This window comes from Meles meles, chromosome 2 (genome assembly GCF_922984935.1).
Source record: "Meles meles chromosome 2, mMelMel3.1 paternal haplotype, whole genome shotgun sequence".
Classification (NCBI taxonomy): Eukaryota; Metazoa; Chordata; class Mammalia; order Carnivora; family Mustelidae; genus Meles; species Meles meles.
The window spans coordinates 155,829,428-155,846,248 of NC_060067.1; the positions used below are offsets into that span (position 1 = coordinate 155,829,428).

Genomic DNA, 16,821 nt, shown 5'->3' on the forward strand with positions numbered 1-16,821 from the left:
TTAGAGATGAAGTGATTGGAGTAAATCTTGTTACATGAATGAATTCCTACCATTCCATTAAGAACAGAGTTTCCGTTTGTGTTTAGTGCCCAGCTTAGAAATGGAAGAAATTCTGTGCAAGGTAAAATCTTCTCATAGTAGGTATATGGGTTGTATAACGAGATTACTCTTTGACCTTAAAATGTTTCTCTTCTGTTTATATTTACATCATAGGTAATCATTAGTATTAAGTAATTCCTGAATTGAAGAACAGGATTTCAAATACAGGCTCATATAATGGAAAAATCCACAAAGTCCAGTCTTCAAGCTATGTTTCTGTTTTCCCTTTCTGATAGAGAGTAACTTTATGGTTCTGGCAGATTGGTTTATAGAAGTGTTTTAAAGAATCGTAAAACCTTTATGAACTTACCAGCTACTGACATATTACTGCCTGGAAAGTTTTTGTACCTCCTTATTTGAATGTCTTTACCCCATGATGTTGGGATGGTACAGTTTATGTAGATCTGTGCAGATGAGGAAATGTTTCCTTTTAGTCTATAATAAAAGAATAATTATTGGGAAAAGAAGGACGTCCCTGTAGAATTAAAAGAGCACCTCTTAAGAGACAGAGCACTGAAGTTTAGGTTTTTATTATCTTCCTTGATTGAAGTGAAGTTGACATATAATTAGTTTCGGGTGTACAACATAGTGATTCAACATTTACATACATTACACAATGATCATCACAGTAAGTCTAGCTACAGCCTGTCACCATACAAAGTTGTTACACTGTTATTAACTCTAATACATTGCATCCCCATGTCTTATTTATAACTAGAAGTTTGTGCCTTTTAATCCTCTCCTCCTATTTTGTCCATCACCCCATCTCCCTCCCCTGTGGCAACTATCAAATTGTTCTCTGTATCTGTGAGTATGGCTCTATTTTCTTTTGTTTTGGTTTTCATTTTTAGATTCCACATCTAAGTGAAATTATGTGGTATTTATCATTCTCTACCTGACTTATTTCACTTGGTGTAATACCATCTAGACTCATATATGTTGTTGCAAATAGGAAGATGTCATTCTTTTTTATGACTGGATAGTATTCCATTATGGTGTATATATACCACATCTTCTTTACCCATTCATCTGTTGGTGGATACTTAGGTTGCTTCCATACCTTGGCTATCATAAATAATGCTGCAGTTAACATAAGGGTGCATTCTTTTGGAATTTGTGTCTTCATTTTTGTGGATAAATACCCAGAAGTCGAAATGCTAGATCATATTGTTGTGCCCGAAGTTTTCGCATCCGAGAGACCACCAAGGAGCCAAGCACTGATGCAATCACATGAGGGTTTATTTGACAAACTTAAGTTTGGGCCCAAGTATACCCGACACAGCGGAGTAGGGACTTGGACCCCGAGGTGACATGCTTAAGCTTGGGCCCAAGTATACTCGATGCAGTGGAGTAGGGACTTGGACCCCGAGCTTAGTTAAGGCAAGGGTATTTATGGGTTCCTGTTACTAAAGCAGGGTGGGGGTCTCCGGAACCAAAGCAGGGTGGGGCTTCCTGGAACTAAAGTAGGATGGGGGTCTTTAGAACTAAAGTAAGGTGGGGCTTCCTGGAACTAAAGTAAAGTAAGGAAAGTTCAGCCCTTGGGCACAGAGGTCTGAGATAGCTGTACTTATGCTAAGGCTAAACTTGAGGTGGGATGGCCTTGATTTTTCTCAGCCTCCACAATATAGTAGTTTATGTTTAATATTCTGAGGAATCTCCATACTGGTTTTCATATTGGCTACACAATTTTGCATTCCCACCAACAGTGCATGAGGTTTCCCTTTTCTCTGCACCCTTGCCAGTGGTTATTATTTCTTGTCTTTTTGCCATTCTGACAGGTATGAGCTAATATCTCGTTGTGGTTTTTATTTGCATTTTACCCTGATAATTTGTAATGTTGAGCATCTTTTTGTGTGTCTCTTAGCCATCTACATCTTCTTTGGAGAAATGTCTATTCAAGTCATACACCTTTTTTTTAAATTGGATTTTTTTATGTTGAATTAAGTGATTCCTTTATATATTTTATACTAACCCTTTATCAGTTATATCATTTGAAAATAACCATTCAGTAGGTTACCTTTTGTTTTGTTGATGGTTTCCTTCGTTTAAAAGCTTTTTAGTCATGGGGCACCTGGTGGCTCATTTGTTAAGCAGCTGCCTTCGGCTCAGTTCATGATCCCAGAGTCCTGGGATCGAGCCCCACTTCAGGCTCCCTGCTCCATGGGGAGCCTGCTTCTCCCTCTCCCTCTGTCTGTTGCTCCCCCTGCTTGTACTATGTCTCTCTCTCTTTCTCTCTCTGTCAAATAAATAAATAAAATCTTTAAAAAAAAATTAAAAAAAAAGTTTTCCCTTTCTAGTCTGGGGCACATGTGGCTCAGTCATTGAGTGTGTCTGCCTTTGGCTCAGGTCATGAGCCCAGGGTCCTGGCTTAAGGCCTACATCCAGCTCCCTGCTCGGCAGGAAGCCTGCTTCTCCCTCTCCCACTCCCCCTGCTTGTGTTCCCTCTCTCAATGTCTCTGTCAAATAAATAAATAAAATCTTTTATAAATAAATAAATAAATAGATAGATAAATAAATAAATAAATAAAGGCAGGCTTTCTAGTCAGATGTCCCATTTGTTCATTTTTGGTTTTGTTAGCCTTTGCCTGAAGAGACATATCCAAAAAATTCCTGCTAAAACTAATGTCAAAAAAATACTGCCTATGCTTTCCTCTAGGAGTTTTATCACTTCTGTTCTTACCTTTAAACCTTTAATCCATTGTGAGTTTATTTTTGATATGATATAAGAAAGTGGTCCAGTACATTGTTTTGCATGTAGCTGTCCAGTTTTCCCAGCATCATTTATTGAAGAGACCATCTTTTTTTTTTTTTTTTAAGATTTTATTTTTATTTGCTTGACAGAAATCACAAGCAGGCAGAGAGGCAGGCAGAGAGAGAGGGGGAAGGCAGGCTCCCCGCTGAGCAGAGAGCGCAATGCGGGGCTCGATCCCAGGACCCTGAGATCATGACCTAAGCTGAAGGCAGAGGCTTTAACCCACTGAGCCACCCAGGAGCCCCCGTCTTTTCTCCACTGTATATTCTTGTCTCCTTTGTTGAAGAGTTGACTGTCTAAGTAGGGGCTTATTGCTGTACTCTATTCTGTTTTGTTGATCTATGTCTGTTTTTGTGCTGTTAACATACTGTTTTGTTCACTGTAGCTTTGTAATATATATTGAAATCAGGGAAGGTGATTCCAGCTTTGTTCTTTTCTCAAGATTGCTTTGACTATTTGGGGTCTTTTGTGTTTTCATACAGATTTTAGGATTATTTGTTCTATTTCTGTGAAAAATGCCTTTTGATAGGGATTGCATTGAATCTGGAGATACTTTAAGTAGTATGGGCATTTTAACAATATTCTTCCAGTCCATGAGCATGGTGTATCTTCCCATTTATTTGTGCTGTCTTCAGTTTACCAATATCTTAGTTCTTTTACCTCTTTGGTGAAAGATCTTCCTCCTATTCATAGGGTTTTTTTTTATGCAACTATAAATGGAATTTTTTATCTTTAATTTCTCTGGTAGTTCATTATTACTGTATAAAAATGTGGGTTTATGTGTATTTTATATCCTTCAACTGTACTGAATTTACTAGTTTCAATAGTTTTTTGGTGGAGTCTTCAGGATTTTTTATATATAGTATCATGTCATCTGCCGATAGTGGCAGTTTTAATTTTTTTCCAATTTGAGAGCCTTTTATATCTTTTTCTTGTCTGATTTCTGGGCTAGGATCTCCAATACTGTGTTGAATAAAAGCGTTAGTAAGAGTAGGCCTCCTTATCTTATTTGTGATCTGGAGGAAAAGCTTTCAGCTTTTCACTGTTGTGTATGTTAGCTATTGGTTTGTCATACATGGCCTTTGTACCCATTTTGTTGTGAGTTTTTAATCATAAATGAATATTGAATTTTATCAAATGCTTTGTCTGCATCTATTGAGATGATCACTTGGTTTTATCCTTGTTTTTGTTAATGTGGTATATTGTGTTGATTTGTGGGTATTGAACCATGCTGGCATCCCTAGAATAAATCCTGCTTGATGGTATACTGTGCTTTTCATGTATTGTTGAATTCAGTTTGCTGATAATTTTGTTCAGGATTGTTGCTTCTAGTTTCATCTGGGTTATTGGCCTACAATTTTCTTTTTTTTGTGCTGTGTTTATTTGGTTTTGGTATCAGGGTAATGCTGGCCTCATGGAATGAGTTTGGAAACATTCCTTCTGCTTCAGCTTTTTGGAGTAGTTTAAAGAGAATAAGTATTAACTGTTCTCCAAATGTTTGGTAGAATTCACCTGTGAAGGCATCTGGTCCTAAGCTTTTGTTGGGAAGTTTAGGTTTTTAAATAACAATGTTTATGGTTCTGCTGTTGCCTTAACTGTCACTTTTCTAGTGAAAGTGATTTTATACGTGTATAAGGTCCTACAGGGCTGAGTAAAGTTCTATAATTGGAAAAAAAAAAAATGATTTGTATTGTGGAACTGGAAAATTTATGGCATTGTAAGTTACCAGCTTACTTATAATCCTGGATATATCAGAGAGTAGTGTTTTAATCCATTTCATAATTTTGTGGGGGGTTTGAAGAATGAAAATTATGTACAAAGAAATAATGATGTTTTAGTGTATTTAGTTACACTTTCAGTACCTCAAAAATACTTGCCTATTTCAGAGTATAATAAAATATAGAGGTGAATTGTTAAAAAAAAACAAAAAGAATATATCATATATGCAATAATGTTAATCCATTGTATGTATTTTTTTGCCTTCTGTCTTCCTTTACTGGATTCAATAGGTATTTTCCTACGTTGGAACAGATCCTCCAAGTATTTGGATGAAGCATATGAAGAAATGGTTAACATCATTGAATATAACAAGGAATTACAGGCAAAAGTAAATCTACTTAGGAGGCAGTTGGCAGAACTGGAAACTGAGGATGGAATGCAGGAGAGTCCCTGAAAAGTCTCCCCACAACCTGCATAAATGAGGACCTTCCAGGACCTGAATCCCACCTCTCTCTCCCTTGGCCCTTCAGTTCACTTTTACATAGTGAACTGAAGCCTTGAACGTAAGGCTTTAGATGTGAGAACCCTCTAATATAGTGGATTTCTCAGTACTTTATGAATGAAACTTACTGTAGTTACTCATGTTTCATGTGGCCTGTTAGGCCTCTTTACTTTGGGAGCAGAAAGGAGGTGCTAGTCATTTTACTTTATGTGAAACAGGTGACCTATTTAATGCCATTTGTGTTATATGCCATTTAATCCTAAAATTTTTTCTGTGTCTACTTTCCAAACAGTGCTCCAGACCAGTCAAGGATATGATTAATCTCTTTAGGGAATACTTGTTAGTTTAAAAAAAGATCAGACTTTTAAACACTCCGTATAAGAAATATTTTTCAAAACTGAAATGGTTGATAAGCCAAGAATTTTGTGATTAACGTGCTATTTCCAACACCTTTGCCCTTCTCTTTAAAATAGCTTTGGATTAACAAAGCTGAATTCATTCTCATTCTGGTTTGTCAAGAAAGGGAAATCTGAATATTTATTCAAGGTAAATATTTTTACAAGGATTATAGTATAATCCTCTGATATTTACATTAAGAAGTAAATTTTAATAGTAGACAGTAAAAGTATGTGCAATATAGAAATAAAGTAGGACTTTGTTACTGATACGGTATCGTTACTGTTGAATTGGTTTTTCAGGTTTTTCACCATACATATTAAATGCATATCAAATGCTGGATATCCCATTAAATCATCATTTAGGATAGATGTTAGTTTGTTATAATTAAGCTACAAATACGGTTTCCTTAAACCAGAAATGCACTGCCCTTGTCTGAAGTTCTTACTGTACTGTTTCATGTATCTGTATGTGTTAAGTTTTATTATGTTTTGTTTTTATTTTTAAGTATTCTAAGAGTTTACTGATACTAAACTTAAACCTTTCATGTTGGCCTGAGCCTTTTGAAAATTTATCTTGACTCTGCTGATTTGTTCATTATATGTTAGGCAAATCTAATTAAAGTGGAGGTGAAAGTTTATGAACATGACACAGCTATGTTTTAAACTGCAGAAACAGATTGAAATGTTTCAATGTTATGACCGTATTTATGCTATGCTAGTTTATGCCTGCTACGCTGAAAGTTTGTGGTTCAGTGCTTTCTATATACATTTCTGTTTTGTGGCACTGTTCATTGTAATAAATACTATCAATTTTAGTTTTCTATTAAAAGGATAGTTGAAGAGTAAATGTTTAATACCATTTCCACCCCATCTGTTTATAACCATTTCAGTGTAAAGCACACCAAAACTGAACCCTGCTTTAGAGCTATATATTGAGCTAAAAATATAATTCAAAAAAATATCTAGTCTAGCATAATCTATGGCCACATTCAGACACTTTAGAAAATAGCAAATACTTTCCTTCTCCAGTTGCCCAGACTTCATCTTTTTTGTTTTCTTGGACTGGTAGCAAAAGGCTTGGACAACAACAACACATATCAGAACTCTCCTTTGGTATATTTGCCTGCCTTCTTCTCTAAGCTCAGATTTACTCTCGACTTATTTTCTTGGCTATAGTTATGAGTCTTTAGGCATTAAAGCCCTCACAAAAGGCTACAGCAAGGAGCAAAGGAGATCTTGCTATTGATATCTCCATGTTGTGTGAAATGTTTATATTAATATTTTAAAATAGGAAATACTCTAGCTTTTCTATCATCCCTTAAAATCGCTTGCTGCATTTGTTCATGCTGCTGATCCTTTTGTTTGCTCCTGTTTTTGTCTCAAGAATAGATATGAAGGAACCCTTCTCAATTAATGGACCCATATGGAAAACCATTTAGAGTTTTGTTTTGTTGTTGTTCTTTTTAGTGATTCTTTAGAAATAACTCCCACTGGTGACATTGGCCATTGGGCTTCCATGGATGAGGGCTTTTATTAGGCTTGGTCATGGAGAAATTGTATGCCATCAATTTAAACCTGTCTTCCTGATGAATATTTTATGTGTGAGACAGAGTCCAATAATAGCATAGTGTTTCTTTTTCTTTTATTGACGCAGCAATCTTAAGCTATTTGGACAAGTTTTGCATTTTAGTATTAATTTGTAATTCAGGATTGTGCAAACCTCAGTCCTGTTTATAGGTCATAAAACAAACTTTGCTATCAGTGCATTTTTAAAGGGGACAATTATTAATAATGCAAATATTAGGGTTTTCCCAAACTCAAGAACTGTGTCAAAGGTGCATTATCAATATACTTTAAAGCGAGATTTTAGTACTACTATGAAGTTACCCATTCCTCGGATGAGAAGAATACATAAAATGGATATACTCATGAGAACATACTTATTAAACATTAAGTTTGGAGAATTACCTTTGATAAATGTGGCTTTAAAAACTTGAATGAAGAGAGTGTGGCAGAATTAGTGAGCAAATGAATTACCCCGTAGGAGCCAATAATAATCAAGTGAGATATAATCAAGTTTATATATATTAAGCATCTTATGTATTCATTTATAGTAAAGGCTGGTTTACACTTTAGGGATGCAAAAGTAGGTCCTACAGAGAATATTCTAAAAATAAAAAAGATTGCTATAGTCCTCTATTGGCAATACAGGGATCCTTAGATTTTAAATTAACAAATTTTTTTAGAAACCACAAGAACATAGTTGGTTGATTATATTAAGATTTTGAAACTTTTTGGGTGGTAAGACTTTTCAGTTAATTAATTGCTTGGTCAAGATTTTCATTCTGGTTATTAAATGAGAAGAAAACAAGCAGAAACTATAAAATCTAGTAGGATTAAAACAACCTATAAATATATTTTATTTCTAAGAGAAATTAGGCATTTAAAACAAGATTTTAGTGATTTTTGGGAAAACTTTGGAAGACAACAGTTAGTCATTTCATATCCCGTACAGGTAATTTAAAAGCTTTCTTTGAATTCTGTGGCCTCATTTACAGAGGTGATACATCATTGCTTTTCATTTTAAAGGATGAAATTTAGTGACATTTTAGTCTTTGATTCACTCAGTATTTATGCTAAATTAAAAAATCAGTATCATGGAAAAGGTCTGATCAATAGTTTGTCTCCTGAAGTGAAAAATAGAAGGAACATTTTGCTGTACTTAAAAAAAAAAAATCTGCAGGGTGCCTGGGTGGCTCAGGTTATGATCCCAGGGTCCTGGGATGGAGCCCCATGTTGGGCTCCCTGCTCAGTCAGGAGCCTGCTTGTCCCTCTCCCTGCTGCTCATACTATCTCTCTCTCTCTCCCTCTAATTAATTAATTAATTAATTAAAATAAATTAAAATCTGCTTAGTAGAGATGTAACTCTTGTAGTTGATCTGGTTTTGAAATCAGCTATTCTAATTGTCAGTCTTAACCAGGTCATCAGATTCACTTATTATCAGACCCCAACCTGAGGCAAAATTTTGGTATTCATCCATATCCAGATTTAATGAGTGAAAACTACAAGAGGCTATCACGAGCACCCTTTATCAGAAAGTTATTTCCTCGACCAAAAAAGGGGCAAATTTTAGAGTAGTTGATTCCCTGTCCTGGCAGCTTCAAAATTTACCAGAGAGGAAGTCACTCAGTACATCTGATACAGGTTTATTATACCTCAAGATAATAGATTAGTTATTTATTATTCTTTAATGTGGGTTAGATCTTTTCCCCCTCCAGAGCTGATATCCTAAGTTATTACCAGATAGTATTTTTATGTAATTTACCATGTTAACAAAAAACATTTAAAGACTAATTCCTCCATTAATATTTATTCTCAGATGATATGGAATGCTAATTTCCTTATAGTATCAGTTTTCTGATTTGTTTTTCCTTGAGTAAACTATTTCTACCATCGCTGAGTCTTTATAGTGTGTCCACAGCATCTTCTTTCTTTAAACCAATAGCTCAGATGACACCCTGTGAAACTGTAGGATGAGGTTTTGGAAAGTTTGAACTTCTTATCTAAATTCCCCTTAAGAAAGTCCTATTTTTGAACTCTGTTGTGGAACTGTAGTTTATGCCTAATTTAGTGAAAAATAGTGGGGGTCACTGTAGACACTACATTGTCCTGAAAACTAATTCTTGATGAAAGCTTCCTGATATTTAGAAACATTCTGTTTAACCATCTGTGAGTATACAGATTAACTGTATTAGTAATTTGTAATAAAAACAACTTGTGCAGCACTGCCTGTGTCTCTGCCCAAGACATTTTCCATTTGCTTCACTTTTAAAATGCGCCTATCTTTGGAGACATGGATTATTCTACACAAATACACTGAGTTCTGTTGTTTAGCATCCTTACAGATCTATTACCTTCTACACTAAAAACATACTTGCACAATTTAGTAATATAAAAAAAAGAATATGTCTTTCTTCAATAGCCGGGTATTTGGATTGTATTCTTGATATATTTGAATGTGACTCTTGGATTTAAGTGCACTATTATTCATGTCTTACATAATAAAATTGCACTGTATGACAAATATGTGTATAACGTATGCTTTGCTAAAACCTCAGAGTGCTGTAATGGATGGGTTTCTATTATGTGAACCTGTCTATATATAGTCTTAGGAAAGAATTCTAAACTTTTTAAAGTTTCTGTGACATTTTAATATTATTTGTAATGTTCCCTATGTGATCAGTTCAATTATGTCCTGAAACTGGAATCACTCATGGTGAGTTGGGTACTTTGTCAAGCTTGGTTACTTAATCATGAAACAGTCTTGTTGAACATGGTACTGTTATCCTAGTATATAAGATGTGTGTGGTGTGCTCTCTGTCTCAGAGGACTGTTGCACAGATGCTAGTTTTAAATGTCTATAGACAGGGGTAATAAAATTTGAATATATTCAAATACTGGTAAATTAAATCTATAGACTGACTTTAATTTTTTTTTCCAAATATCTATGAAGGTTTTGGCAGTGTCTCAAAACTGCTATATATAAACCTTATATTTTGAAAAAATTCAGAGCCACAAAAAAGTTGCAAAATAGTACAATGATCTCCCATATACTGTTCAACTTGACTGAATAATTAATATTTATCACATTTGACTTGACACTCCTGATTGTGTATGTGTATTATTGCTATTATTTTGCTGAAATATTCGAGGTTAAGCTACAGACATCATGACCTTTCTACATAAATATTTCAAAGATATCTCTCAAGATTTAGGAGTATGTATTGTGCATTCTGTTTACTCAGTTTGTATCACCATGAATAAATCAATGAAGGAAAAGGGAAAGCTCTCTTTTAGACTAGATAGCCAACTATGAAACATAGAAAGAATGACAAAATTAGAAAGTCACTATTTGGCAGCCACTGCAGTAATAATTGATCTAGGCAGTCATCATCTATGGGTGCTAAAACTGGCAGGTGAGTTTGTAAGGGAAAGCATATAGTCTCAAAGTATCTTTCCTTAAAATGCTAGTTAGAAAGGGGGAAAACAGTAACTTTACAGTGAAGGAACCAGGCAGATATCACCTTATCCAACCACAATTAACATTACTAGTTATGGCACATACCAAAATCATGGATCATAAACTACTAAGATCAATGTATCACTTTTGTGGCATTTTAGGATTTTTTGTTTTGTTTTTTTTAAAGATGTTATTTATTAGAGTGAGTGAGTGAAGGGGAATGAGGTGGGAGAGGGATGAGAGACTGCACTGAGCACAGAGCCTGATGTGGGCTTGATCCCAGGACCCTGAGACCACAACTTAAATCAAAATCAAGAATCAGATGCTTAACTGACTGAGCCACCCAGGCACCCCTTTTGTGGCATTTTTATAAAAACAAACCAGGAAAGCACAACGTGGATCTAATTATAAGGAAGCATCAGGCCAGCTTAAATTGGGGGACCTTCTACAAAATAACTGGTCTGTTTGAAGTTTACAGAAGAAAATTCTTCAATTACAGAAGAAAACTTAAAAAGTTTTTGTAAGTTTGAACTTCAAAAATTTTAAGAACTCAAAGTGAACAGAAAACAGTAGTTGACATTCATACAGAGCTATAAGATTAAAAAGAAAATATCTCAGCTGATGAAAATTACCCCCCAAAATGAAACACTGAACAGAAGAAAACTGACATACATTCCAAAAGGAGTAAATACTTTTAAGAAAACTCCAGATATGATATGAGAAAACACCTCAAGTGATAAACTACAAAACTTAGAACAGAAGTGAACGAAAAACAAAGCAGGAAGAGAGAAAACAAAAGTTGAATGAAGATTCAGGGAAGAATCTGAGGAATAAAGACAAAGTCATCTTTTAAATTACAAGGTCCTTGAGGGAGAACAGGTTCAACTGAAAGTGTATGGAAGATAATTAAAAGTTTGAAAGGCCAGAGTGAAAATTTTTAAAATAAGTGAAAAGAGTCACAGAGAAAGAGTTCAACGTAGAGGCCACACAAAGAAGATCCAATGTATGAGTAATTGGAAGTTCCTTAAGAAGAATAATAATGGAACAGAACTAATATTTAAACCTATAATTCAGGAAGAGCTTCCAAAAATGAAGAATGTCTGAATGGAAGTAGATCCAGATTGGCCAATTTCAAGACATATCCTAGTAGAAGCATTAGATGCTAAATATAAAGAGGAAAACAAAATCCTCAGGTTGTCTAGAAAAAATGTCAAATCAGGTTAGAATTCTCAACAACATACTAAGATAAATAAGGAGAGAGCATTTTCAAATTATACAAAAATATGAGCCAAGGATTTTATATTCAGCCAACCTAAAATTTAGGAGTCAAAGCAAAGTTTTTAAGTACGCAGGAACCCCAGGTAATGCTAATCAAGAGTACTTCCTGGGAAATCTGTGAAAGAATGAATTTCATCCAATTAGATGACTGGGAAAACTAAATTAGGGTGCTAAGTATACTGTAACTGTAGATCCAAGATTAATACAAGGGATAGAAGAATATTGGGTAGGGATACATTTTGGCAAAAATAATTCAATTTTTAAAATAAGAGGAAAAAAGGGGACAAAGTAAAAGAAGCTCCTTGGCTATCATTTAAGTAATAGGAGTCAAGGGTATCATTTAAACCCAGCAAATCAACCATAGAATGTAAGGTGAGGACAAAGGTGTCTATGGAGCTACCTTTATAAATAGTATTATAAATGTATCTCTAGAAAATCTTCCATTTTTTTTCTACCCAAGGAAATAAAAACTACAAAGGAACCACAAAAAAATATAGTAAACATATCATGATACACGCAGTAAATATAAGAAAACAAAGGACAATTGGAACCAAACATCAGACAACCAGTGAATGTGAATGGCCTTGATTCATCTGTTTAAAGAAAAAAAATCTCCAAATTGGGTGATAAAGTAAAATGCAGCTCTATGCTGTAAACACCAGACAGAATTAAAGTGACTCAAAAACTTAAAATCATGTTTTAATCATGGCTGAATGTATTACAGACCTACAATAATCAAAACAGTGTTGTACTTGCATAAACACAAAAATCAGTAGAACAGAATGGAGAACCAAGAAATAAACCCTCATATATATGGTCAGATGATATTCAATAAGGGTGCTAAGACTACATGATAGGGAAAGGACAGTCTCTTCAAAAAATGTTGCCAGGAAAATACTACCCACATGCAAAAGAATTTTTTAGTTACTTTATACCATATACAAAAATTAATGCAATGGATTAAAGATGTAAACAATACACTTAAAATGGGGAAAAGCTTCATGACATTGGATTTGACAATGACTTCTTGGATATGACACCAAAAACACAGCAACAAAAGCAGAAATAGACTACATTAAACTTAAAAACTTTTGCACATAAAAGGAAACAACAGAATGAGATGGCAATGTACACAGTGGGGGAAAATACTTGTCAATCATGTCTAACAAGGGGTTAATATCCAGAATATATAGAGAATTCCCACAACTCAACAAAATTACCAGATTTAAAAATGGACAAAGGATTTAAGTAAACAGTTCTCCAAAGAAGATGTATAAACAACTAAAAAGCCTATGAAAAGACATTCAACATCACTAATCATCAGAGAAATGCAAATCAAAACCACAACGAGATAGCTCACACCCATTAGGATGACTGCTCTCAGAAAAACAATACATAACAAGTGTTGAGTATGTGGAGAACCTGAAATCCTTGTGTACTGTTTGGTGGGAATGTCAAATGGCGCAGACACTATGGAAAACAATATAGAAGTTCCTCAAAAAAATTAAAAATAGAATTATCTGATGTAGCAATCCCACTTCTGGTTTTATATCCAAAAGAATCTAAAGAAGTATTTGGATACCCAAGGTTATTGTAGCAATATTCACAATAGAGAGATAACCCAAATATTCATCAATGGATTAGACAAACAAAATGTGGTCTATACAAAAGTGGAATACTATTCAGTATTTTTTTAAAAGATTTATTTAAAAGACAGCATGAGCAGACAGAAGGTGAAGAGGCAGAGGAAGAGAGAGAAGGCTCCCCACTGAGTAGGGAGCCTGATGTGGGGCTCCATCTCAGGACCCTGGAATCATGAACTGAGCCAAAGGCAGATACTTAACTCACAAAGCCACCCAGATCCCCCTTATTCAGTGCTTAAAAAGGAGTTCCTGTCCATGCTATGTCATGTATGGAACTTAAAGACATGCTAAATGAATAAGCCAGTTACAAAAAGACAAATGCTCTATGATGCACTTATATAAGTTGTCTAAAGCAGTCAAATCTGTAGGAACAGAAAGGACAATGGTGGTTGCCATAGGTTGGATGGAAGGGGAAATGGGGAATTATTGTTCAGTTATTTTCTTTAAATAGTAGAGTTTCAGTTTTGCAAGATCAAAATATTCAGTATTGTTAAGTATATTCACATTGCTGTAGAAATTCACAATGTGAATATACTTAACAATACTGAACTGTATACTTAAAATGGTTAGGATGGTAAATTTATGTTTTTTATTATTTTTTAAATGTATAATGAAATAATGTGAGTTTAATATACCTACTTTCCAATTTACAAATATTTAATTAGTGCAATTTCAGAATAAATTCCCTTAAAATGCATATACAATGATATTAAGATATTGATGGAGTAGGCAAATCTAACCTTGTATTTCCAAACAGAAATGTCAAAAAACAAATTTTAGATCCAAGTTTGTCAGAACTCTGGAAAAGAGCCCAAGTTTTTTTTTTCTTCTCAGCATAACAGTGTTCATTGTTTTTGCACCACACCCAGTGCTCATGCAACAGGTGCCCTCACTAATACCCACCACCTTGTTCCCCCAACCTCCCACCCCCCGCCCCTTCAGAACCCTCAGGTTGTTTTTCAGAGTCCAGAGTCTCTCATGGTTCACCTCCCCTTCCAATTTCCCTCAACTCCCTTCTCCTCTCCATCTCCCCATGTCCTCCATGTTATTTGTTATGCTCCACAAATAAGTGAAACCATATGATAATTGACTCTCTCTGCTTGTCTTATTTCACTCAGCATAATCTCTTCCAGTCCTGTCCATGTTGATTCAAAAGTTGGGTATTCATCTTTTCTGATAGAGGCATAATACTCCATAGATTTTATAGACCACATCTTCCTTATCCATCATCCGTTGAAGGGTATCTTGGTTCTTTCCAAAGTTTGGCGACCATGGCCATTGCTGCTATAAACATTGGGGTACAGATGGCCCTTCTTTTCACTACATCTGTATCTTTGGGGTAAATACCCAGTACTGCAATTGCAGGGCCATAGGGAAGCTCTATTTTTAATTTCTTGAGGAATCTCCACACTGTTCTCCAAAGCGGCTGCACCAACTTGCATCTCCACCAACAGTGTAAGAGGGTTCCCCTTTCTTCACATCCTCTCCAACACACGTTGTTTCCTGTCTTGCTAATTTTGGCCATTCTAACTGGTGTAAGGTGGTATCTCAATGTGGTTTTAATTTGAATCTCCCTGATGGCTAGTGATGATGAACATTTTTTCATGTGTCTGATGGCCATTTGTATGGCTTCATTGGAGAAGTGTCTGTTCATATCTTCTGCTCATTTTTTGATATGATTATCTGTTTTGTGTGTGTTGAGTTTGAGATGTTCTTTATAGATCCTGGATATCAACCTTGTGTCTATACTGTCCTTTGCAAATATCTTCTCCCATTCTGTGGGTTGCCTCTTTGTTTTGTTGACTGTTTCCTTTGCTGTGCAGAAGCTTTTGATCTTGATGAAGTCCCAAAAGTTTACTTTCGAAGAGCCCAAGTTTTGCAGTAACAAAGCAAATCCTGAATGAATTCAAAGGTGACTTGAAAACTGTAGGAAAAATTTGTGGCGTTTTTTTCTACCTGCCATTGTCCCATCCCTCTACAGCACAGTCTTGAAACAGTGCCAGCCTGAGTTATCATTATGGGTCTCTAGTATCTCATTGTGAAGAGAGCAGAGCAGACTTTGATCAAATACATTGCTTAAATCTGTTGTAACCTGTCTAGAGGATACCTGAAGGACTGACGGAATGTGTTCATCTTTCTTCTACCTAACTCAGAACTCAGGCTGGAAGGCAGTGGGTCTTTCATCCAAAATACTGTAAGAAGAACTAACAACCTGCAAACACCTGGGGCAAAATATAGTCAAGATGTATAACTATAGTCAATATACTTAAGGCCTGGGAGGTAAACCTGGGAAAAATTCTTTAAGAAATCAAGACATTCAAAGGAACTCATATTTATGGAGCACTTTAGAAGTCCACATATATGCCTGAATTAAGATGCATGTTGAGAAAATTGTTAAGATCCTAGGTTTTCACCCACAAATGATCCCTAGGCTCAGTGCAAGACTAAAGTTGAAGGAGGGCCACAACACAGAACTGATCTGCAAAGATTGGAAGAAGTATTTTTTGTTTGCTTGTTTTTGTTTTAAGATTTTATTTATCTGAGAGAAAGAGCACGTGAGTGACTGGGCTGCGGAGAGGGAGAGGGAGAAGCAGACTCCCTGCTGAGCAGGGAGCCCAACATGGGGCTCCATCCCAGAACCCCGAGATCATGATCTCAGCTGAAGGTAGATACTTAACTGACGGACCCACCTAGGCTCCCTTGTTATGTCATTTTTTTTAAGCTCCTGGCATTCCAAGAAAACTGCCAAAACATTAAGTTAAGAGGAGCTGAAGGAACAGAGATCTGAGTGACCACACATGACAAGCAATACAATCTATACAAAACTAGTTTGGAAAAGCAACTAAAGAAGTAGTCTATGACAACTTTAAATTAAAAAAAAAAAGTCCCCAGCAAACCCTGTGAAAGCACAAGAATTTAATTTCTAGTGTTACCACATTTAATATTCAAATGTCTAATTTTCAACAACAAAAAAATCACAAGCATGCAAAACAAAAAACAAAAAACCCCCCAAAACAAGGAAAGTATGATCCATTCAAAAGAACAAATTTTAGGGGAACCTGGGTGTCTCAGTTGGTTAAGCCTCTGCCTTTGGCTTGGGTCATGATCTTGAGGTGCCGGGATCAAGCCCTGCATCGGGCTCTCTGCTCAGTGGGGAGCCTGCTTCCCCCCTTCTCTCTCTGCCTGCCTCTCTGCCTACTTGTGATTTCTGTCAAATAAATAAATAAAACTTTTAAAAAATAAAAAATCACAAAATAAAAAATGTTATAAAATTTAACTAAATAAATAGACTCCCTGAGAAATTTTAGACATTGGAGTAACTGGAAAAAAGACTTTAAAATAACTGCCGTTTAGTAGGTTTAAAGAGCTAACAGAAAGCATGGACAAAGAACTAAAGGAAATCAGGAAA

At 35.5% G+C, this 16,821-nt stretch overlaps 1 protein-coding gene across 1 annotated transcript in view; it reads left to right on the forward strand.

The window, feature by feature from the left end:
- The window catches only part of MTMR9 (myotubularin related protein 9), a 56,627-nt gene extending 47,072 nt beyond the window's left edge, over positions 1-9,555 (forward strand). The window contains exon 10 of the mRNA XM_045998029.1: positions 4,861-9,555. Within this exon, the coding sequence (XP_045853985.1) occupies positions 4,861-5,024 (164 nt within the window). The 3' untranslated portion in view covers positions 5,025-9,555. The remainder of the gene's footprint in view (positions 1-4,860) is intronic.
- The last annotated feature ends 7,266 nt before the right edge of the window (positions 9,556-16,821 follow it).